This window comes from Lachnellula hyalina (assembly GCF_007821495.1).
Source record: "Lachnellula hyalina strain CBS 185.66 chromosome Unknown contig00226, whole genome shotgun sequence".
NCBI classification, from domain to species: Eukaryota; Fungi; Ascomycota; class Leotiomycetes; order Helotiales; family Lachnaceae; genus Lachnellula; species Lachnellula hyalina.
Window position 1 is genome coordinate 1 of NW_022157340.1, and position 22,623 is coordinate 22,623.

Genomic DNA, 22,623 nt, shown 5'->3' on the forward strand with positions numbered 1-22,623 from the left:
AGTTGGGGCGGTGGTTGGGATAGTAGTTGGAGGAGCAGGTGCAAGAGTAACGGTCGAGGGAGCTGCAGTGGCAGTCGACTCGATGGTTATGGGTACCGTTGAGTAGACAGTGCCTCCGCTTGAGGTGGCAGTCTTTTCCGAAGGGACAGTGACGACTTCTGTGACTGGCACGCTTGTTGCGAGAGTGATAGAATTGTAGACTGTGGCCTTCGTCGTAGGAGGCTCTGTGGTCGATGTTATGGTATAGAGAGAAGTCACCTGTACGTCAAGATCTCAAAGTCAGTATAATGGAATCTAGAAGTTCAGATAATGTTCGACGGAAGTGGGGACACTGTTTTTGAGGAGCAATCGACTCCAAAAACCCTCCTGTGATGTACGAGAGAGGATATACGCTTCAGCAAAGGTGACTCACCAGAATAGTATTTGTCTCGGTCGCAGTCAAAACAACGGTGCTGCCACTCGACACAGTTGTATAAACACTTTCGATACAGGTCGTCGTTGTTGCAACATCCGTAGTCTCGTATTCCGTAGTGAGTTGAGTGGTATATTCAACAATTGTGGTGGGGATTTTCGCAACGACCAGACTCGTCGATGTATAAATGACGGTTACCGGTGAGCCAGAGACGGTGGAAACAGTCGTAACTGGGCAATACGATGTGGAGGTGGAGTACACAAAGCTTTCGATATTTGTAGTGACTGGGGAAAGTGTGGTGCTATAAATGTGTTAGTTTGAATTTCGTCACGAACTTGAAATCTTACTAAGATTCAACCTTTGTGGGAACCGCAGTTACAATCAAGCTGGTTGATGTATATGTCTTTGTCACCACTTGTCCAGAGACAGTCTCAACCTCAGTGATCGGACATAGACTGGTTGACGTGGTGTAAGAAATCGCGGTAGTATTCGTAGTTGAAGGAGGCAGTGTAGTGCTATGATTTATTGGCTGAAATTCATTTTCGAAGGTGGGAGAACTTACTATGATTGAACCTTGGTTGGGATTTCAGTGACGACGAGGCTAGTGCTCGTATATGTCAATGTAACAACTCCCCCGGAAACCATCTTCGTCTCCGTAACTGGGCAAAGGGAGGTCGACGTGCTGTAGTAAACGTCTGTAGCACTAGTCGTAACATCCGGCAGGGTGGTGCTATACCATATTAGCTAGACTCTGCTGTAAAGAGGAGGACAGCTTACGCCACCTCAATAGTGGTAGGGATGACCGTCTCTACAACTGAAGTTGTCGTATGCGTTTCTGTATATGTAGTGCCCGATTCAGTACTAAAAGCAAGTTAGCCCGGATGTTCTTGGTGATAGCTTGAATAGAGATAGTATTCTTTAAGAGAACGCACCTCGTTTGCGTAACGGGACACACCGTCGTGTAAGTTATGGCAACTTCAGTTGTGGTGTAAGCAACTTCAGACGGAGAGTTGCGTGCAATAATATTTTCAGCAAAGGCGGCAGTGGCCAGTGCCAGTAGAGTGAAAGATGCCTTCATGTTAATGTTTATGGGGCTCAAAAGACGACAAAAAGCGAATGATGATAAACTGATTACACTCTTGAGAAAACGAGGGTTTTAAGTAACCGTAGCGAAGGAGTTACTTGCTCAAAGGAGGCTGGAGTAAGACGATTTCAAGAGAGGTTGGTTTGTGAGTTTGTGTGAACAAAGAAGGGAGGAAATCTGCGGGAATCCTAGTTTCTTAAGAGTCAAGATGAAATAACTCACCGTATTGGGGACACAAACAGCGGAATTCAATATGCCAGCGTTTTAATGTGCCAATCGGCTTGATTTGTGAAAGTCAATGCCGCTCGGTCTTTCCAAGAGGAGTTCACATGCCCAGCCTTGCCTGTGCGAGATGCACACATGGCTCGGCTCCATTTCTCCTATGATACGAGCAGCGGGTGCATGGCCAGAGCAACAGGTTTGTTGTTCAAGGTTGGCGATCATGACCACTGATTTTCTGACGTTGACAGCATAAACGAATTGAAGGCCTCCTTCCCAGTGGCTGGTTGCCCTAGCATCGCTTGCATGATGTGCGACGTTGTGTTGTGGCAAGCAGTCTGATTGTGGAGTACGAAGCATTCGTTGGCGAGGGGCGACAGGCACAGGCACAAAGTGCCCCTGCAAAACCCTATCAAGACTGATGTGTGGCCGGAAATAATCCCTGTCAATGATGTCCGTTTGGCGAGGCTGGGGCTGGGGTTAGGTTGGGATCCTTTCCTGTTCATGGAAAACCAGGAAACCACCATGCGTATGACATGGAACAAAACCTTTCGATCAATACTACAAAAGGGCGAGATTCAATGCCAATAAATGCAAAACATACTTTGCTATTGGCCTTAAGTAACCAAGAGTGCCCGTAGTTATACTTTCAAACCAATTTTGCAGAGGTAATTTACTTCCAGAGCATCAATATCAATGGTCCACCTGTTAACAAATAAAACTTGATTCCTCCAGAATCTTGTTCTCCGCTTCCAAGTCCGTAGTAACGAGGCAGTGCATCTCTTGCAAGAACTACCGGCAATCGAAACCGGGCAACTCACCTGGGTATATTTCATACAAGGGTAATGATAATAAGCACAGAAATATCCATTTTGCGTGCTTTCACCTATTGGTGGCAAGTCTGCAACGACGAGGTTGGTTAAACAATCGCTGCTGTACCATGCATGATTTCCAAATACAAGGCTGGCCCGAAAAGCAAGTATAGTGATAAAAGACACTGAGATTTGAAGAAGCACTCCACACACCGCAAAGAGTGAATATCTCGCCTAGGAAGTGATCTTGAACATCTTGTGGATTTTGAAAATTTGGAGGTAAATGATCCTTAAGTTGGGGAAATAACTATCGGAGCCTTTCTGTCGCACCCCACCCAGCCCAGCCTCTTGAAGATCCTTGTATGCTGATCATCATTGAGCTACCGCAAGGTCCGCGCAACTTTGAGGATGACTTCATGCACATGCTTTATCAAGGTTATCGTAAGCGGGTGCGGGGTAATGGTGGTACAGTACAGGAAATGGGAAGCAAAATTACGAAGATGATCCTAAACAAGAACCCGGGCTGGAAAGTAAAGGCGAGTGGAATACCGTACCACCAAAATTACTGGAGGATCATGATGCCTTAGGTTGTATGCTGCAGGACATGCAGCAGGATTAGCTGACAGACACACATTCGTAGTACGAAGTAGTACCTCTAGTTGGCTGTCATGCATCCCTTCTATTCGGAAGGATGAGGAATTCCCGCCATTCTGTCACCATACTACCATAGTGCCACCCAGAACGCGATGTGGAAATTTTGAACTTCCTGCCTCATTTTCGATCCGGACCTCGTAACTCAAATGTTACATGAAAAAGCCTCCGGGTGGTCCACCTCACACAATGATCCAATAGTTCTTGGGTGAGCGAAAATGTACATTCGACCTTGACAATTCGGTGTAGTCTCACACCGCAACTTTAAGATGATGCTTCAGTCATCATCCTCATCAGTTCCACTATCCCAGCCTTCCTCATAGGCTTCCGCTATCTCACCAAGAGAATTGCTCAGAGCCTCACGCTCATCAACGCTTATTGCCCTGTTGACAATATTCTGAAGGCTCTTCACCCTCAAAGCAACCGATGTGTCCGTCGACAAAGATGTGCTTACTGCTAGCGATGGCGGAGTCGTGCTAGTTTGAGCAAATATATGCGGGAAGCTATCGAGCAAGGGGAAAGACATGGGTATTTTCGTTCTGTGGTACCAATGTAAGCAGGAGTCATTCAAAACCAAACCAACCGAGAACAAATAACTGAATTCGAGAGTTGATGGTAATAAAGTAATCCAACAAGGTAGGCTATAACTCTGTAGGATAGGGCAGTGCACTAACCTTTGGATAATTGGAAGACCAGCCGCTCGACGCCGCGCGCGCTCGTGTCCTTCGTCTTCTCCAATGAACTGTGTTTGTTGCTGATCATGAGTCCCCCGAGAGTTCTCAACTTGGCCAAAAACATGGGGCTTGCGGGGGCGGCGAGTTCGGAATTGCTCGCCAGTCTCCGTAGAGAAGAAATCCATGTCAAGAGTCTTGGGTTCCTCCTCCTGATTCAAATTTGAATCATTGACATGGCCGTTTCCGAGCGGAACTCTTGAATCCCCCATTTGCCCAATTCCTCCCGCAACCTGTGAATCGCCGTGTCCATTGAGGGCTAATTCTTGGTCGATAGTCATCCGAAGCCTCGTGATTGTTTGGTTCCCGTTCACATTAACCGCGTTTGAAATCTGATCAAAGGTTTGCCGAGCACTGCTTTGAACTTTTAAGCGAGAAGGGAGAGACATGCTCTCCATAGCCGTGGACAGAAGTCCAGATATATGCCATGGTGAGTGTGTATCCAAGGTGATGTATGAGGGCGGAGAATCTGAAGGAATAGCCATGGGAACGAACAGAGAGGCTTGTGGTGCTATTTCCGAGATCGACCTAGCTGTGTTCGAAAGCTTCAAGAATCGTTTCTCCTATCGACAATTATTAACAGTACTAAAGCCAAGGGTAAGAGAGGTTCGCACTCGTGGAATAGTTTTGATGCTGTCTTCTAGTCCCCAGAAGAGGACAGATGTCTTCCCATACTCATCCCGGATTCGATCCAAATATCTTGCTGCAAAGCCTCCCCAAGCATCATCAATTCCGGCCATCAACTGAATGCCTTGCATTTGGTCCGCTTCCTCGGCGAAATACCTAAGATCACGATCTAAAAGATCATGTTCTTTGTCCAATGAGTTGAACAGCTCTTCGCCGAGGTTCCAGTTCTCGAAAGGCATCAGGGTAGAATTGAGCTCAAACTCATTCAGTTGAACTATAGATCTAGGGTGGAAGTAGACTCGATTGAAATCCGACCAGTACTTGACCGATTCGGAAGTGAGTTGTGGAGGAGCCACCCCTTGATCGAGGCTTCTCTGGTACTCATTCTGCTGGATTGCTGTCTGTCTTTGTACCACTGTTGGCCCGTTCCTAGGTCAACAAATTAGAGTTATTGAGACGGTAATATTGCGAGCGCTTCTTACCATAATCCTTGGGGGGCGACTGGTTCGTCTACTTCGTAAAGCGCATTGATCTTTCTCATGGAGCCAAACCCTCCCTTGAGATCATAGACGAGGGTCCGTGGGGTGAAGGTCTCTGTGCCATCGGCACCAATTCCCGGTCGAAAATGAATGTCATGGTCAACTAAAGTTTCTTGATCCGGAGAATATGTAAAATAAGATTCCTGATATTGGATTAGTCACGGCAGCAAGATGGAGAAAAGCCTGACTCTTTACCTGAGTATTCCAGAAATGAGTAGCAAGATAGTTGCTCTTCTGTCCCAGTTGGAGGGTTATTATTTCGTGCATAGCCGATTCTCTGCAGTCCGCAAGGTAGCAGAGGTGTTGTCTAAGAAGGCAGATATCAAAGTTTCGTCTTTCTCATCAGACGCTCAAACCCCTGTCGGAAGTTCTGAACTCCTTGACTACGCGATCCCCGCTCCCGAATCACGTCTCGAATTCGGACTTGGATGGACTCATTAGGTTCGCACTCTTATTCTTTCTTTCAAGTCTAAGAAGCTAAATCACACTCCTACTGAGCAAAAGAGATATCGGGTTTCTGAGTTTGGTCTCGTGATGAGAGGCTAGTGCTAGCCTTGCGCCATCACAAAAGAGGGATAGAACAGAAGCTCATCTGATTGGACTGGATCGTGGTTAATACACGCCACACCCTTCTGCGTATCAAATACCAGCTTCACAAACAGCACCATAACTAAGACCTTGTCAAAAATGACCTTTCAGCAGGAGCTCAATTCCTGGTGGTTTCCCAAAGCGCTGACTACGTTTCCGGTGCCAGAAGTCGGTGAGAAGGCTCCTGTTTCGTCGAAATTACCACTGCCCAACCAAAATGGGAAGCCTACGGTTATAGCATTCCTTCGTCACTGCGGATGTCCTTGTATGTTTCAATAGACATCCTCTCGCCCCTCTTCTTCCTGCTTACTTTCGTCCCAGTTGCCGAGAAAACCTTTCAAGAACTACGCAAATTGGCAGGAAAGCATCCAGAAATCAACTTTGTTGCTGTCTCTCATTCCGACGAAGAAGCGACTGAAAAGTGGGTCATTTCAGTCGGTGGCGAGTGGGATGTTCATGTTGTAGTCGATGCAGAGAGAGAACTCTACGCGCAATGGGGATTGGGAGTTGCAAGTACTTGGCATGTGCTCAATCCTTGGTCAATGTATTCTGTCTATCAGCTCGGAAAGAAAGAAAACATATGGAACCTGCCTACAGAAAGCGGCAGTCGCTGGCAAACATCTGGGAGCTTCGCCGTTGATGGAGATGGAGCTGTCAGATGGACTGGGGTAGCGAAAGCTGCTGATAGCATTCCTGACTTTCGGGATGCGCTCAAGGCGTTGGGGATTGAGGTATGATATTCTTGCGAAACATCTATCTACAAAGGCGTTCTGGGGCCGGAGCATGGGCATTAGGCTTGAGTGTGAGCCGTAGTTATCTGTGTTGTATTCTGCTGTTCATCAAATTGATGTCGGAGCTCGCGATGTGTCTATGAAGCAAAGTCTATTCATTGCCTGGCCTCAAATATTGGATATATGTTATGCGTGTCAGCTCCATATTTCTCTACTAATAATTTGACTTTGACCTGTGTCCGAAGATCGAAAGGTGTACAAGCCCGCCTCCTAGACTCGAACACAGCCAATATCACACCATGACGCCGGGTCTTGTCGTATAACACTCGACACCATTACAAGGTCTCGCATGCAAAAGATCAACAGGTAGCGACGATACAGCCCCAAGCTATGGCTACTTTTACAAGCATACAGGATTGAAAGGCGTCACCGGTAACGGGAAGCTTATTTCAGGATCGTTGGTAAAAGTGCCAAACCCCGTTCCAATGGGGTTAAAATTTACTTCCAGTTTTGAATTTACTACAAATAAATCTCTTTCTCAAGAATGATGAAGAGAGGACTTCCGAAGGTCTATAGCAGCTAGACGAACTGTATCCCATGCTTTAGTTGTTTTCATTACTCCGTCCTTCTGAGCAGTCTATTACTCTTATTGTTCCTTCCCGTTCAAGCCAGTGCGTACTGTTGCAGTTCCCTCTCTCCTCCGGCCCGCTCCTTCCCAAAGCTACCTACATTCCGCATTGCGCTCAATGACTTCTCTGGGGTGATAACTCTATCTTGATTCTTCGAGGAAATCTAGTTGGCCCTGATGGATGCTAAATCAGCTGGCAAGCCGCCAAGCACGCTCACTGAAGCAACCTCGCAGCCGGTGTCGAAGCCCAACAAGAATGGCCCAGAAGATCGCTTCCAAGTGAACCAAGACGTGCTTTATGATCGCGAATTCGGCGGCGATACGTATGTCTCAGCTCATCTCCAACGTCTACAGGTGAGTAAATTCTCTGTGTTTTCCATCTTGAAATAGCTATCGGAATATACTTTGTGGCTGTTCTTCCCATGTTTTCGAAATCGTAAGGACTAATCTGTTGGGGTAGCACGGATGCTTCACTGATAAAAACATACATAAGGAAGACACCCCACGCGTCACCTTCGCTGGTAAGTTTTGCCCTGAGAATGCGAGCTCTGGCATGTTTTAGAGCCTGGCTCTCTACCCTGGGAAAGTTTGAGGAAAGACTATTAATTCATTTAACAGCTATCACCTTCACCTTTCACCCATCAAACTCTTCGCAGCATCGGTTCACGTCTGCCATCATCACCATCTCTGCCAAATCCCAGACGGGCATGCCGATTCGATTCCTCAAGTTTGCCCCTCACTTAGCATTTGGCCGAATCAGCTCAGCTACTTTAAAATGGAACTTCAAACTCGGTGCTACTGTTGGCCTTTCCCAGGGACCTGCCAATGCTACACTAGACCCATCAGTAGGTTATGAGAAAAATACGGTGGTGGGAACAATGATGCACATGCGAGTCCACAGCCAGACGGCCGCCTTAATCCCATTCCAGAAAGGTGGAGAAGCTCTAGCAGTAGCAGAGGCTCTTCTCCTATTTAATCTCTAGAGCGACTATTTGCTAAGAATGGACATAGTCAGGGTTCAACACGGTCTACTTCTCCCGAAGCTGGACTGACCACGCCACTCGGTTACATCCTACCGCCATTAGTACCTGATACAAAATTGGTCTGGTCCCTTGAGGAAAATTCACAGCAAGAAAGCGGCATACCACGACAATTTACATTCATATTTCTGATGGAAAGAAGTCGACCTACTCGCAATATAAGCACTAGCAGTTGTCGCACAATCGTACCATGCCGTCCCCAGTCCCAGCCTCTTTCCAAAATGTCTTCCGGATCAACCTTAGTCGACCAGAGTCCATATGCTGCGAAGGCCACTCCGTCTTCGCTCTCAGCTGCTACGAAAGAAGATACGCCGTTCCAACAGTTTATTCATAAGTTTCATAAGAAAGGAATACCACGAGCGACCCCATCCGCGTTGTTTTACCAGAAGAAAAGGAAGAGGGACATTATGGTGATATCGGCAAGTCTCAATTGGCGTCGCAGCTCCTGGATGAACCAAAAGGGGTGGGAAGTTCTGGACACATGCTAGATGGTGCTTCGACCGAGCCGCCAAAATATCCTGCTCTCAACATCGCAGACCTTCCACGCGAAACCCTCCCAGGATCAGACCAACTAGCTTTTGTTGATATCCAACAAAATCTCTTTGGGGCTGACGCTAGAATCCCCAGACAGGTTTTCTTTTCAACTTCTCCAGATCCAACAGCGGGCAATCCTCAGATCAACGTCGAAAAATTGCCTGATTTAGATTTAAACACTGTCCCGCCTACAGTAGAAGACTCCGCGAACCTTGATGGTGTCTTTGACAGCTTCCAAGAAGAAACCGAAACTTATTATAAGGGGGATGTGTACGCCAGTAAACTTGGGGTTAACAGCGACTATGATATAATATTCACGCCAATTCATTTCATGTTGTCGATAGAGCCGCAAATTAACGACTGTGCGGACCACAAATTTCACGGTCATTCCATCGTAAGCAACCATTCTCTTTGTTTCCCCTGTTTACCTTTAGAGTGATAGGATTTCCGAACATATTTCATCGGCTCTTGCTTTATGCGGAAAACAAAGTACTAACTCGATGTAGGTAGGAGCAACTGTGGAAGGAGAGGTTGGTCAGAAACTTGACACGGACGCACTCGAAGGTGAGCAGAAGGATGTCATGGTCAACGGCTTATTCAATTTCGCAAAATTGTCTAGCTTTGAGGAAATGGTTGAACTTCCAGGGACGTCGGTCACATGGGTGGTAAGTTGAAAATGAAGATATGAGGATTAATGATGGACTGGCGCTGATCAGAAACAGGAGCCAACATTATCATGAGCCGGCAATTGTCAATAAGTGTATATTATTATCGAATTCATCACTCCGCGGATGCCCTTACAATTGATACTGTAAAATTCTGTCGACATGGAAGGGGTTTTGATTCATGAGACTGAGGACTGGGAACGGGTACCGGATACATTACATTGGAAAGAGAGGATGTTTAGATTTAAACTGCAAGAGGTTATAAACTCAGTATTGAGCTACAGTACGACTCTGCATATCCTCTCGCTATAGCCTTTCCTTCCTGTCAATAGCACTTTGGAGGCGGATCGCCTGATGTGAGATATCGGGCAAGTCACGCAGCTGCACATCAGCTCTCTCTCGCACCGTCCTCTTGTACCGTAATCGTCTCCCCTAAATGTTACCATCACCACATTACCCAACTATTCGCATAACAAAAACCTTCTCTAATCATGTCTATAAGTCCCCCTCACGTATCCAATCCAGAACCCCTATTCCATACTGCAATACTCACTACAAACAGTTTACCTACCCATACCATGATATCAGTAATAACATGATACCATCTGGCAGAGAGCTGTGCCTAGTGTCTAGTTGGAAGCTTGAGTGGTTTCAGGGTTGGAAAGTGGCAGAGATTGAATATTTGAGAAGAATTGTTATTGTGCATCGGTCGACAGGTGCAGGCTCACGTTGGTTGGGTCCGTCACTCTTGTAAATGTAAGGTAGTATCAACGTTGAGGGGTTCGGGTTTGGGTTTGGATGTGTAGAGCAGAGCAGAGCAGAGGGCAATTAATTGTAGGATCATGCAATGGGTTCTCCTGACCAGAATCAGATAGATAGTGGGAATTGCTTTAGTGGGCGATCCAAAGTTACTGCAAAAGATAATACTCGAATCGAGGGAGCTCCGGCTCCGTCTCCGTCCGGCTCCCCACCAATAGATTTAATGAAAGTAAAGACAATGCCACAGCCACAAACAGTGCTCACTTAAACTTCAAGCCGACAAGAAGCAAGATATACAAGTAACATCTTTCATTGTCATGAAATGCTGATTTCTCCCCGGGACGGACCGAACAGACCGCATGTCCACATGTAGGAAGTTAAGCCATGACCCAAAGAGGTAATTAACGCCAGCAATGGTCTATCTATCTGTATATCATATCATACCACCATCTATAATTTAGGTTTCGGTGCCCGCCACCACCAATACAAAACAAGCCTTACGCAAACAAAGAGGCCCGTCCCAAGCAGCAGGAGATCGAGCGGGAGGAAGACAGCTGCAAGGAGGAACCCCAGGCCCGCTTTGCGGGACCGGGAGAGCGTTGCATCTGAGAGGCCTCCTGCACTTTCACGTTTATGCTTGTGAGGCTGCTTGGAAGCTGGGTAATCGGAGTCGGAGTCGGAGGGGGTGGGGGTGGATTCCTCATCTGGTCATTGGAAAGAGAAGCCACTGGGGAACCCCTGAGGAGCCCCTCTGCGTCCTCCACCACCACCGGGCATCCCCCCGCCAAAACTGTGGAATCCTCCTCCACCGCCACGTCCACCATTCATTCCGCTGCCTCCTCCTCCCATCTGTGCGCCGAACATTTGCATTAGGATCTCCGGGTCGATGTTCATCCCACCGCCACCCATGCCGCCGCCTCCGAAACCTTCGCTCGGATCTATTAAGTCTTCGCCACTGTCATAGCGTGCTCGTTTCCTATCTCCTTGTTAGTAACTGGCTATTGATGGGAGTAAAAAACAGGGGTAACATACTCAGAATCACTCAGCGTCTCATACGCCTCCCCAATATCCTTAAATCGGTTTGCCGCATCCTCATCATCAGGATTCTTATCTGGATGATGTATGATAGCTGCCTTGCGATACGCCTTCTTGATCTGGTTATCATCCGCATCCTTCTCCACCCCAAGAATCTTATAGTAGTCCTTCCGCTTGCTCTTCTTAAGCTCTAGCTCAGCCTTGCGCACTTCCTTGGCGATACTTGCATCTTGTGGGTCTTGTTCTTGCAATTCCTTAAGCTCGCGGACTGCGGATTCCCAGTCACCTGATTGACCGAGTGCGTTGGCTTTGGTTTTCTTGGCTTTGGTGTAGGAGGGCTCGAGCTTCAGGGCTTGCTCGCAGTCTGCAATGGCGCCTTTGTAATCTTTGAGTTGGATACGGCACAAGGCGCGGTTTTGCAGGAGCTTGGAATTCGTGCCACGGTTTATGGGGTCGACTTCCAGTGCTTCGGTGTATTTGTCTACTGCTGATATCCAACGCCCAGCTTTGTAGTTAGCATTCCCGTCAGCCTTCATACGATCCAATTTTTGCACCATTCGAAGATACTTGACTGCGTCTCGGTAATCGGGGTCGCAGTTCAGGGCTTGGCGGAAATGTTGGATGGCTTTTTCGTTTTCTCCTTGAGCGTAGAGTGCTCGGCCTCGTAAGACCAATGCCTCGGGATCCTTGTTGTTACTTCGTAGTAAGGACATGGCAATATTCTGAGCATCACCCAACGCATTCACATTCCCCATCTTCAAGTACGCCTCTCCTCTCATGAGTTGCCATTTCCTAGGCTTAGGAGCACCAATTCCAAGTAATTTTTCAGCCTGGTCAAGAGCATGCAAGGCCATAGAACCAGTTGTCCCGTTCTTCAATGCATCTTCTGCAACATCAATATGTGAAATCATTGCCTTGGCAGAAGCGGTATCCTTTGCAGAAGGAGGAGGCTGGATTCGTGCATATGTGTTGAGAGCATCCTGGGGCCGGCCTAAGCTGGTGTATATGCGTGCTAACCGGAGGAGGATCTTGGGGTTATTGGGGTCGAGTTCATCTGCACGCGTGGCATCTTCTAGAGCATTGGCATATTGGCCTGCTGAAATATATGCGGCGGCACGGTTGTTGAGATAAGTTGCCGATGAGGGTTGTGCTTCGACGGCTATAGAAACCAAGTTAGAAGTTGCTCTCGTATTAGTTTGGGCGTACATACCTTTGGTGTATTCCTCAATGGCTTTCTTGTACTCCTTCGCCTTGTAATGCTTGTTGCCCGCATTCTTGAATGCTTCGGCCTCCTCTGGTGTTGGAGCAGCTGGGGTTACAGGACTGGAGGGGTTTGACTTGTGAGGGGGAGGGGCGGGGCCTTCTTCCTTCGCACTGCCGTTTACATTGTTTGTCTTTGGCGTATCGACAGAGCTTGGAGCTTTTGCTTGAGGTTGAGGTTGAGCTTGAGGTGGGGGAGAGACGGGAGCCCCGGCTGGTGACCCGGCTGGGGCCTCGCTGTCAATGTCCATGCGATCTGGGTCTGACATGGCGGACAGTGCAGAGAACCTGCGAAGCTGGTCGGGAGGAAGGTTGAGGGGGTGGGTGGTTTTTGGGTCGAAGGGGGTGACGTGGGGAGTTATTATTATTGGGACCAGGTTTTTGGGAGGACCGGCTGTTTCGAGGGGATCCTTGCTCTGCCTTGTCCTTGTGACTTTCGTCTTTGGCCTTGCTCGACTTGCTCGACTTGCTGGAGGATATTTTCTTCAACGGCGAGCGTGATCGATGCGAGTGGGTGTGGGATTGGGATTGAGATTGAGAGAGGGCCTCGTCGCCGCTGGTAGAGCCTGACGTCTTCTTTGAATTTTTAGGGGCCTTTTGAAAGAATTGCATCGAGAATTTGAAAGGGACTTAGATGGGGATGGGATAAGTGCCCGTCGTGTGAATTCGAACCCAACGGACTGGTTCCCGCTGTTTAGTGAGGAAAATGGACGCTGTGGTTGGCTGGCTCTGGCTCTGGCTTCACTCAGTCCGTTAATCCATGCACCCGACTGCTGAGACAGAGAGAGATCTGTAGATAGGATAGGATAGGTAATGGTCGCGAAGTATTTATTGTACAAAAGCCTGGTTTGGATACTGATCGAGTTGCGTAGATGGATGGATGGATTGATGGCAAGAGAGTAGTTCAGTTCGCTGGAGCCTTGAGAGATCTGATTGCCTGCGTCTGTCTGCTGGCTGCGCGTCAATTGATTTTCTCTGATTTGCTCTGCTTGCTCGGAATCTCTTTTTTTTTCTTCAGTCGCTTCTCGAAGCTTCCATGAAATCGATCGAAATTGAGTGGGACTTTGACGGCGGAGGATTCAATCTTTTCTACAGAAGAAGGAAATAAATCTATTCCAATTAATTAATGCGATGAAGTTTTGATTTCTCAGTGAAATATCTGTTCCCAAATACGTGGGTGGAAAGAAGTCTTGTTCATTTCATTTCATTGCCATTGCCGCCTATCACTCACCCTAGACAGACGCTGGGACTGATCATCCAACCAACCCAACCGCGCCATTCAGAGATCGTTAATCTATATAAATTTGAAATCTTTACTGTGGTGCGCATGTCATCTTTGTAATGGTAAATCGGTGCGAGTATTGGAGGTTTCATGGTTTAGGTGATTGAAATTGCTAGTCGCCTTTCCATCCGATGATGATACTGTAATCTCTCACCTCAGGTCGAATATAAATTTCTATTATATGAATTTGAATACTTGGTGAATCCACACTATGCAAATAATACGATGAATTTCACATCATTTGAAGTTTCTGACTGAACTCCTATAAACTCAATGATGATCAATTCTACTCCTGGTATCCTTTCTAACTCCAGGAAATGCTATTCAAAACAACCCAACCACCGAACGCTAATTCAAGTACACCGGGACACCATATACACACACAGCGGCTGCATTCAAGTACCGCAAGTTACACGCCTCTCTCCCCTTCGCAACTGCCTCAATCAGCGACATCGCCCCTATCACCACCGGCCCTTCCTTCTTCTTCCCCTTCCCTTTCTTACTCTCACAACCCTCAAAGAGTCCCCAGTGCTCAAAAGTAACCTTCGCAAATCGATCAATGTCCTTATCCGTAACGTCCCACAGCGTAGCCACCACAGCAGGAGAGCCAGCATGCATATAATTGATCGGCGTTCCATACGGCTCGAACTCGCCGACCTCAGTAAGAGCACCACTGCTGCAGCCCATGAGGAACGTAACAGCACATGTCTGGAGTTTCCGAATTTCTCGCGCCCGGATATATTGTGCTCCGCTCCCATGACCAAAGTATAAGAATATATCCTTGCTCTCCAAACTCGCCTTGAATTCCGCTTCCGTTGGCTCCCGCTTAACGATACTGTCCCATTCATCCAGAGTCTGAAGGGCCTTCCCAAATGTCGCCTGCGTGTTTTTAAGATCGCCGTCTGGGTTGAGGATATACGAGCCTTTCTCCCTCCTGGCATAACACCCCTCTGGGAGATTATCTGATGGAGAAGGTTGCGAGGCGAGAACGCGGTCTCGCAAGCAACTAAGTGATGGCAACCGAGAGACAGCTTGACCTTCCATACACGGCAGTGACTCCCATGGGAACGAATGGAGAGCCTTGTCCAATATCAAGATTGTATGCATTCCCTCATCCGAGTCGCCAGATGCACGAACTGCTTCATGGTAGCAGCGTAGAGCATCATGCGTTTCAATAACAATGGAATCAAAGTCGATTTCGGCGTATGCATTCAGTTCACCATGGAATTGCAGAACGTCAATGACGAAGTATAGCAAATCGGTCAGCGGTTCCGAGAAGTCACAGTACTCGTCTGCAGCATCTCCTAGGCCAATGAACAGATCCAAGATTCGTGAATCCAAGGTGATGCGAGGACTTGCATTCTTCTTCTTCGTCTTCTGTCGGCGTGATGGGAGGTGCTTATCGAGGATATTGTGAAAGGACTTTTGGAAGCGTGCCAGTAATTCCGGCCGTCTGGCGTGTTGAGAAAATATGCCTGTAAAACCCCCTAACCAAACCTTCTCGATATTCTCAAGGAGATCCTTCAGGCGTGCATCTAATGCTTCTCTCTCCTCCCACCATGCGGTCTTAGCTTCTTTCCCAATCGTGCCTCGCGCATCATGTGAGCTTTCGTTTGCTAGCTCGATGATTTCTCGAAGTTCGGATTGACCTTGCTCAAAACCGAAGACTTCTTCGTCCGCATCCATAGAATTGTGTCGTCCCAATGGCAGTCGAAGAACGAAAGGACTGTGGCCTGCTTGTAGTTTGGTGATTGAGAGCTCGTTGCGACTATCACTCAGGGAAATTGATATTGCCGTCCATGATTTAGGTATAATATCGACGTAATCTCTTTGGAATCGAGATAGATCATGTGGTAGCCCAAGGCTAGATCTTCTTGGATCAGCTGAAGATATGCTCGGCCAGCATGAATCATCTAGTTTGAAGGCCGATGAAATATCCGTATGTATGGCTTTGTGCTCACGACGAAGCGCAAGATTTCTTGCTGTCTCTGCTGATAATTAGTAAGAAACCAAAAGGTCGTCAAATGAAGGCATACCAATAGTGCAGCTAGCAAAACCCGGGTGAGTAATGGATCTTCCCTTTGCGTGACCAGCGGCAGAAAGCAGAATGGAAACACTGTTGAGGATAGCAGATATCCGGTGGAGAAGACCAATAGGAGCGACACAAAGAGCAACAGAATGTGCTTCAATGAGGTGCTCTTGAGCTTGGCGCAGTCTGTCGAAGAAGCTATCAGGAGCAGGGCTTTTCGCCCTATTTATGTCCTTGGCATTTCTGGTAACCTGTGATTTCTTGGGCGGTGATGATCGAGTGACGGATAGCCTATCTCCGCTCTTCTCGCTTTTAGAAGGACCCATAACTGAAGGGAAAGATATGGTCGAGTCCTGTAAGACTGAATACACTGGATCCGCAGTCATCTGTTCCATGCTCTGAAGCAACAACTGCTTAGCGATCGCAAGCCCATGATCTACTGCCTCCAGTTGAGCATTCGGGGCAGCACCAAGCCCATCCAGAAGGGCAAGGGATTCGACAAACTTCTTGCTTTCCATCAGAGCCCGAGCTTTCTGACGAAGCACCATACCTTTGAGGGATATGAGCTGACTACACTCGCCGGCAATGGATGGAGTAGGCTCCACCGGGGACTTTACGCGGGTGACAACTTTGCTTTTTATAGCGGCTTTCGGACGAGGTAGAGCCTTTCGTTTTGCAGGTGCCTTTGGCTTGGAAAGTGCAAGTTGAGACATTTTGGTTTCGAGGCCATGAACTGGATTAGAGATCCTGTCTAGTGTACCGATGTGGTCTACACTGACTAGACGATTCAGAACTTCTTCTGCTGCTTCATATGCGACTATCTCAGCATCTTTGTCCCCTAGGAGCCCATGCATGTTGCCGAAATGGTACGACAAGATAACTGAATCCAGACCTTTCTCGGGCAAAGAAAGCTGCTGAGACTCTGCAAGCAATTCCGACCCCTTCTCAAGATCACCAGCCTTGAGTAGTGTGTTCCCCTTCAGTGCTGCTCCCATGGCTTGGCGAGCCTCAGCGCCAATATGTTTCATGAGTTGATACCCTTGGTCTACATAGTAGAGTGACTCCTGGAACATGCCGTGATGCGCATATACTAGCGCGAGATGGTTAAGGCTCCGAAAGAACGGTGTGACCAATGCCCAAAAGTTAGATCCGGTGACTGGATCAGTTACGGGAGCAACGTTTACTGTTGAAGTCGACATATTCATTTGAGAGAATTCATCGGCTAATTTCTCCGTTTCAGACTTCCGGTTCCTTGATCGCAAATGTTCTTCGGTGTTTGCCCATGCTCGTCGTAGCAATCTAACGCTTTGTCTGGCAAGGTTGAGCGATATGTGAGCGGAGCCGCGCTGGAGTGCGAGCATAGAGTATATCGAATATGCATTAGACATCAGAAGGTTCTTACTAGTCCTCTCCTCTAGTGTCAATACTATATTCTTGCCGGATCTGAACTCGGTCTCTTCGGTATGTATGAGTTGAGCGCGTGCAAGTTGATCCTCGCTAATGTTTTGTTAGATATTATTCTTCCAAGCTTAGCAGCAATACTTACCACTTTTCAAAATTGCCAATAGCTAGCGAATACTCGGAGGAAGACAGATGCAACTGCATCATCGCAGGTGAAGAAACTCCGTTTTGGTGACTGTAACTTTCCGCCCTGTCCAGCGCTAGTCCTGCTTTGCCAGAATATCCAAGTTGAAGCCACTGGGATCCTAAGTTTGTGAAGCCAAATATCAGGTCGTCGGGGCTTGTATTGGCCCCCCGAAGCTCCATGAAATCAGCAATCAATCGCAACACCGCTAATCGGAGGGCCTCGAGACCCTTCACCTGTAAGTAGTCTGCGATAGATTGAAGGTGGCTCAAAAGATCAGGAATGTCCTCAATTTGACGCTCCAAGGTTTCCAAATCTCCACAAACAGTTCTCATATCGGACCAAATAACCAAACTTCGTTTTAGGGCATCAACTGGTGGGAGACCCTTCATGAGTTCTATTGTTGAGATTGCCAAAGTTTGGAAATGAAGCAAATAATTCCGCAAAGACTCATCCTTTGTTCCATCTACCACGCAGGTTGCAATGTCTTCAGCTCTGAGCTCTTCTTGCATAATCTGGGTGAGTTCTTCCGAAAACTCCAAGTCGTGAGTTTGAATTTGAATGAGCACTCGGAGTCTGCGTATAGGGTATTTAGACTTAGTGTATACGGAAATCAGCGCTTCGAAGGTTTTAATTGCAAGATCCCAAGCCGCAGCGGTGTTACAACTTTGATCAGACAATAGACGGGATTGGTGCTCCAGCAGCACTCCCTTTTCATCATCTGTCCAAGAATCGTCCACAAGCGGGGTATGCAAACTAGAATCCAGGTACTTAAGCTGGACCTTGAGGAGAGTTTGTACGGTTCGAGCAAGCATTGACGTCTCGTCATCTTGATTCCAGGCTTTCCGGAGAGGTTGAGAAGCCGCAGTTACTGCAACTGCAGACAGAACACCATTTTTAACCATTTCGTCCCGGAGATCGACAAGGATTTTGAATAGCTCATCGTAACGACCAACGATTTTGCAAATCCCAGCCATTCTTTCTAGCTTCGTTGAAAGCAACGCCGCCTTTTTTTCAAGCTGTGATCTCGTTCGAACACAATCTACTGATCGCCTTAAGACTCGCAGCTGTTGAGTTTCCTTCAAACCATCCAGATTTCGGCGTTCGTTGAGGAAGTAGGTGTAGTAAATATTAGATATTTTGACATGATATGACTGGGTCGGTTTTCCATCCAATTGACCTTCCATAGACTTTAGATCAAGCCGATCTAGTAAAACTATACAATCCTGGAGCTTCGAGTCTAGTAGGTCCCATGTCAACTGCCCTTCACCAAGAAGCATCTTTAACACAAACAGGGCAGAGTCTATTGAGTGAAGTCCCGATTTGGCGATGAATTGCCGCCGTTGCTCGTGACGGACGATGTCTTTTGTTGAAGAATGAACATCGAGAGGTTTCCCGAGATACCGCGAACATAATCTGGGGCATATGAATACTAAAGATTCGCACATTTGCCGCATACCATCACTTAACTTAGAATCCTGTTGGCTAGTTGGAGATGATGCAGCCAATACTGATATCGCAGCTCTCCTAGCAAAGGAAACTTCAGTCATCAGGTCATCTATCTCTAAAGATTCGCCCTTCAAAGGCCGTTCGAGGACCTCCAATAGAGTGAGAAGCAAATCCTCATCATCATTCCGTGAAGGTCGTTTGAGAGTGAGGGCCGCCAATCTAGCAACGATGAAGCTCATTTTGGCATCCGAATCAACCTTCTCCTCAAATAACCCTTTCAGGTCCAAAGTCCAGTGGATCGCATCTTCAACCAAATTCGCCTCCTGAGCTAGAGAACTGAATGTTCTGCAGATGCCAGTCATAACTGACCTACTTCCTCCCTGGCCTGCGTCTACACATTCTGAAAGCAGTTGCTTCAGGTCGACAAAAGCCGCGGAAGCTATCTGGTAGGTCTCGCGTGCTCCACCTGGGTTTCGGCGAGCAAAAGTAGAGAGACAGCGAAGAAATGGATCGAAAAACTCTGTTGCGTGATTTGCTTTATGGCCTGCGAGCTTCCACCATGAAATGCGGTTATGGAAGGCCAAAGTTTGCAGTTGGAACGAGGCCTCGGGGGTTACACTGAGTCTTGATTCAAGAGCCAGAGCATCGTCCGAACTCGAGACGCTTGGACATAATGACAGTAGGAGGTCGGAGAGCGATTGTAGCTGACGTGCGATCTTGTTTGTTGGTTTCGACTCCTTGGCAGCCAGTAGCAGCAAATTCGTCGGAGATGAAGGGTGCGACGGGTCTAAAATAGGCAGGGCAGCTTCTACGTTTTTCTGTTTTCGAGACGAAGTCATAAGTCGTAGGATGTGTAGCTGAGATTGAATGACTAATCCGAGTTTCGTCCCGCTCAGCTTTGTGCTTCCGAAATCCAAAAGCTCTGCTAGAGTCTGCGGAGTCGTCGTGACATTTGCCTTCGATGTCAATGTCCTCTTTGGTCCATCTTCCGTATGCAACCTCTTTTTCAAGATCCGTAACTCCTTTGTCGCCAAGTCGTCCAATCCAAGAGTTATGAGTTTTCCAATCAACACTGACATGCCATTCTCGAGTTGAAGGGGTGGTAGGTCGATTCCTGGTAATTTGGCAGTTTGTAATGCTCGGAGGCACGCGAAAGCTAGACGGGCACATTCTGCGGTTGACCTATGTCCAGATATTGTGATAGAAGCTGAAGATGAAGATCTGCTTGGCCTAGAAGATATGCTGGGCGAAGTCGATACTCTATTTAGTGATCTCGGTTGTAATGGGGATTGTGGTGCTGAATTCGAACGTATGAGTGGTCTTCGGGCTGTACCTTTAATGAGGTCCCGCGAGGATGCTTGCCGTCGTACTGAACTAGACTTTGGGGCCTTTATGGCTTCGCTGAGAGACTTGAGTGTGGCATTGATGACTTCAGTAGCCAAAATCGACCTCTCTTTCGGCGACAATTGGTTGGCGTCTTTAAATTCCGTCCTATCCTCCTTCTCTGCAAATGAAACCTTTCTGCCCCTAGTTTTCGCAACTGCTGATTTCGTAGCCTTGGATGATAGCGCAGGCTTTGCCGGCTTCTTTGAATTTCCTGCTAGGGGTTTGGGTACAATCGTGATTTTTGGTAACAGAAGGTCGCTGAGTATTGTTGCTGTCGCGGCTGTGCATGTTGTTGTCGAGCCCACAGCGGCGCGTATCGAGTCGGCCGTTTCGTGAAGTGATGCCATCATGATACATACAGATCACGGAAAGGTACTGTGCAATGTTATTGATTAGACATTATTCAAAACTGCGCCAGAATGCAATGCTAAGATGTTGGCATTTGTTAGCATTTCGAAATACTGTAAAGCTTTAGGTAGTGCTAAGTCAATAGCTTGCCTAGCAACCGCCCAGCAACCGGCTTCCACAATCACTGGACCGAAAGACGGAGCAGATAATTTAGCAAAAGGAGAAGCATCCCAATTACTGCTTAAGAACACAACAATGAACAGATCAACAATACTTCGCAGAGTGCTTCTTGCGCCACCTACCATCCGCAGCTCCCTCGTCCATTCCCCTCGATCCTTTCAAACCGCATTACCTCGACAATACGCAGCCTCACCCGGTGTTACGGATGGATCATTCTGGCGCAGTCTAATACCCAAGCCTCTGCGTGGGAGCTCTCCAACCGCTGCGCTAAAGAAGAAGGCCAAATCGAAAGAATGGAACCCGGCCACCTTTTACATCATTATATTCCTGTTAATTGGGTCCATGTCAATTCAAATGATTACGTTGCGGAACGAGTCTGCAGCGTTCACTCGGAGGGCTGATGCAAAGATTAGCTTGCTGAAGGAAATCATTGAGAGAATCAAAAATGGAGAGGATGTCAATGTAGAGGGGCTATTGGGGACTGGGGATAAGCAGAGGGAGAAGGAATGGGAAGAAGGTATGGGCCCTTGCTTTACATTATTTGACTTCAGTCGGTTGCTAACGTACTTCCAGTTCTACAAGAAATTGAGGAGGAAAATGCGACATGGACAGAATCACGAGAGAGAAACCCGAAACATGAAGAATCTACCCCACTTACCTCACAAGCTGCGAATTTACCCGCAAAGCCAGAAGAACCTCCGAAACCAACGAAGAGTAAAGGTCCAACAGGGTTCTACTAGAGCATTGGCATATATAATGTATAATTTGTTTGGCTATTCTATGATAGCATATCTCTGAACACTTTACTGTTGCTATGCTGTCCACTTGAAGGATCTGAGGCTTCATTATTCATATGGGTAGGTCTTGTACGTTTCAATTGATCAACAAGACCTGGAAGGACTTTATCAGTTCCCAATTCCACTCGAACGCCGGCTTCTCCTTGTTGGCTCATGGGCAAATTCTGAAAGAACGCATCTTCTCCTCTTACTCCACCAAGGTTCAGGATTCCAACCGGCATGCCGCTTTCTTTTGCTCGCCTGGCAAGTCTCCAAGCAGAATACGTAGCAAGAGATGTACCCAAAACTAGCAGTCTGCCCGAGCCATCGATGGCCTGCTCTGCTGCTTCCTTTACTTTGCTAGCTATGCTTTCTCCAAACATTACTACAGATGGTTTCAATATTCCAGCTGTGTTGGTGGGTACCCAGGCACCGTCTTGGTCGATTTCAACCTTTGTCTGCGTTCCATCCCCAGCTATGGGTGGATTTGTCAGACAGTGGGGACAAGCTGGATATCTGAACGTCGAATATGGAGCCCCAGGCAAATCAACATCTCCATCCGGGTTTGTCTTCATTCCTTTCGCACGCCTTTCATCTGGGTTCTCTGTATCCAATGCACCGGATGCAACTGCTTCAGCCAGGAAGGAAGCCCATGCTGGGTTGAGTCTTGCGAGTGACTCTTGGAAAGCCTCTCGTGGCAGATCATTATGGCAAGTCACACAGGTCAGAGCTCGCAGGTATCCGTGTAGCTCCAGGGTAGGAAGGTCTGGGTGGGCTGCCGAATGGAAAGAGTCGACATTCTGTGTGATAACAGTCCGTACGATTCCCATATCCCCGAGAGTTTTGATAGCATAATGTGCCGCGTTTGGCTTCGCCTTGTGTAGATTCGTCCATCCTAGAAAACTTCGAGCCCAATATCTCTTCCGTGCTTCGTGATTTGCCAAAAATTCATGGTAGTAGATGGGTCGGTATGTCCTGTTCTGACGATATGTTCCATTTGTGCCCCTGTAGTCGGCTAGTCCTGACGCGACTGATATACCTGCTCCGGATAATATCACCGTCGATTGCGAATCGCCAGCAGCTCCATCTCGTGCCAGTAAGGTTGGCGAAGGTGGGGCTGTAAGGAATCTTGACAGAGCCGCAATGGCCCCAGTAATTGTATTGGCATTACGTGGAATGATACTGGGAGGAGGGAGGGGACCCGTATACGGGATTCTCATAAGAGGCGCTTTCATTGAGAGAGAGGCATTGAGACTGGGGTGAAGAGGCGCCC

At 47.6% G+C, this 22,623-nt stretch overlaps 7 protein-coding genes across 7 annotated transcripts; 2 read left to right on the top strand and 5 right to left on the bottom strand.

Moving 5' to 3' along the window:
* Nucleotides 1–51: 51 nt before the first annotated feature.
* Nucleotides 52–1,490, bottom strand: LHYA1_G008273 (uncharacterized protein; the record flags this gene model as incomplete). The annotated part of the gene is made up of 6 exons (XM_031153193.1): nucleotides 52–258; nucleotides 413–713; nucleotides 760–927; nucleotides 975–1,142; nucleotides 1,190–1,273; nucleotides 1,345–1,490. Coding segments are annotated over 6 exons (1,074 nt in total), but the record flags the coding sequence as incomplete, so codon positions are not given.
* Nucleotides 1,491–3,455: 1,965 nt separating this feature from the next.
* Nucleotides 3,456–5,342, bottom strand: dml-1 (the record flags this gene model as incomplete). The annotated part of the gene is made up of 5 exons (XM_031153194.1): nucleotides 3,456–3,717; nucleotides 3,853–4,472; nucleotides 4,524–4,965; nucleotides 5,019–5,218; nucleotides 5,271–5,342. 5 exons carry the CDS (start codon nucleotides 5,340–5,342, stop codon nucleotides 3,456–3,458), a joined length of 1,596 nt encoding a protein of 531 aa, XP_031001606.1.
* Nucleotides 5,343–5,762: 420 nt separating this feature from the next.
* LHYA1_G008275 (uncharacterized protein) lies at nucleotides 5,763–6,400 on the top strand (the record flags this gene model as incomplete). Its single annotated transcript, XM_031153195.1, is given in 2 exon segments — nucleotides 5,763–5,928; nucleotides 5,943–6,400. The coding sequence occupies 2 exon segments, from the start codon at nucleotides 5,763–5,765 to the stop codon at nucleotides 6,398–6,400; spliced, it is 624 nt and encodes a 207-aa protein (XP_031001605.1).
* Nucleotides 6,401–10,728: 4,328 nt separating this feature from the next.
* Nucleotides 10,729–13,103, bottom strand: LHYA1_G008276 (DnaJ subfamily C member 7-like protein; the record flags this gene model as incomplete). The annotated part of the gene is made up of 4 exons (XM_031153196.1): nucleotides 10,729–10,996; nucleotides 11,053–12,214; nucleotides 12,266–12,748; nucleotides 12,806–13,103. Coding segments are annotated over 4 exons (2,211 nt in total), but the record flags the coding sequence as incomplete, so codon positions are not given.
* Nucleotides 13,104–13,945: 842 nt separating this feature from the next.
* Nucleotides 13,946–20,393, bottom strand: bimB (Separin; the record flags this gene model as incomplete). The annotated part of the gene is made up of 3 exons (XM_031153197.1): nucleotides 13,946–15,585; nucleotides 15,634–17,123; nucleotides 17,173–20,393. The coding sequence occupies 3 exons, from the start codon at nucleotides 20,391–20,393 to the stop codon at nucleotides 13,946–13,948; spliced, it is 6,351 nt and encodes a 2,116-aa protein (XP_031001603.1).
* A 256-nt stretch (nucleotides 20,394–20,649) lies between these two features.
* On the top strand, nucleotides 20,650–21,314 carry LHYA1_G008278 (uncharacterized protein; the record flags this gene model as incomplete). Its single annotated transcript, XM_031153198.1, has 2 exons — nucleotides 20,650–21,091; nucleotides 21,148–21,314. The coding sequence occupies 2 exons, from the start codon at nucleotides 20,650–20,652 to the stop codon at nucleotides 21,312–21,314; spliced, it is 609 nt and encodes a 202-aa protein (XP_031001608.1).
* A 38-nt stretch (nucleotides 21,315–21,352) lies between these two features.
* Nucleotides 21,353–22,585, bottom strand: LHYA1_G008279 (NAD-dependent protein deacylase; the record flags this gene model as incomplete). Its single annotated transcript, XM_031153199.1, has 1 exon — nucleotides 21,353–22,585. One exon carries the CDS (start codon nucleotides 22,583–22,585, stop codon nucleotides 21,353–21,355), a length of 1,233 nt encoding a protein of 410 aa, XP_031001607.1.
* Between the last annotated feature and the right edge of the window lie 38 nt (nucleotides 22,586–22,623).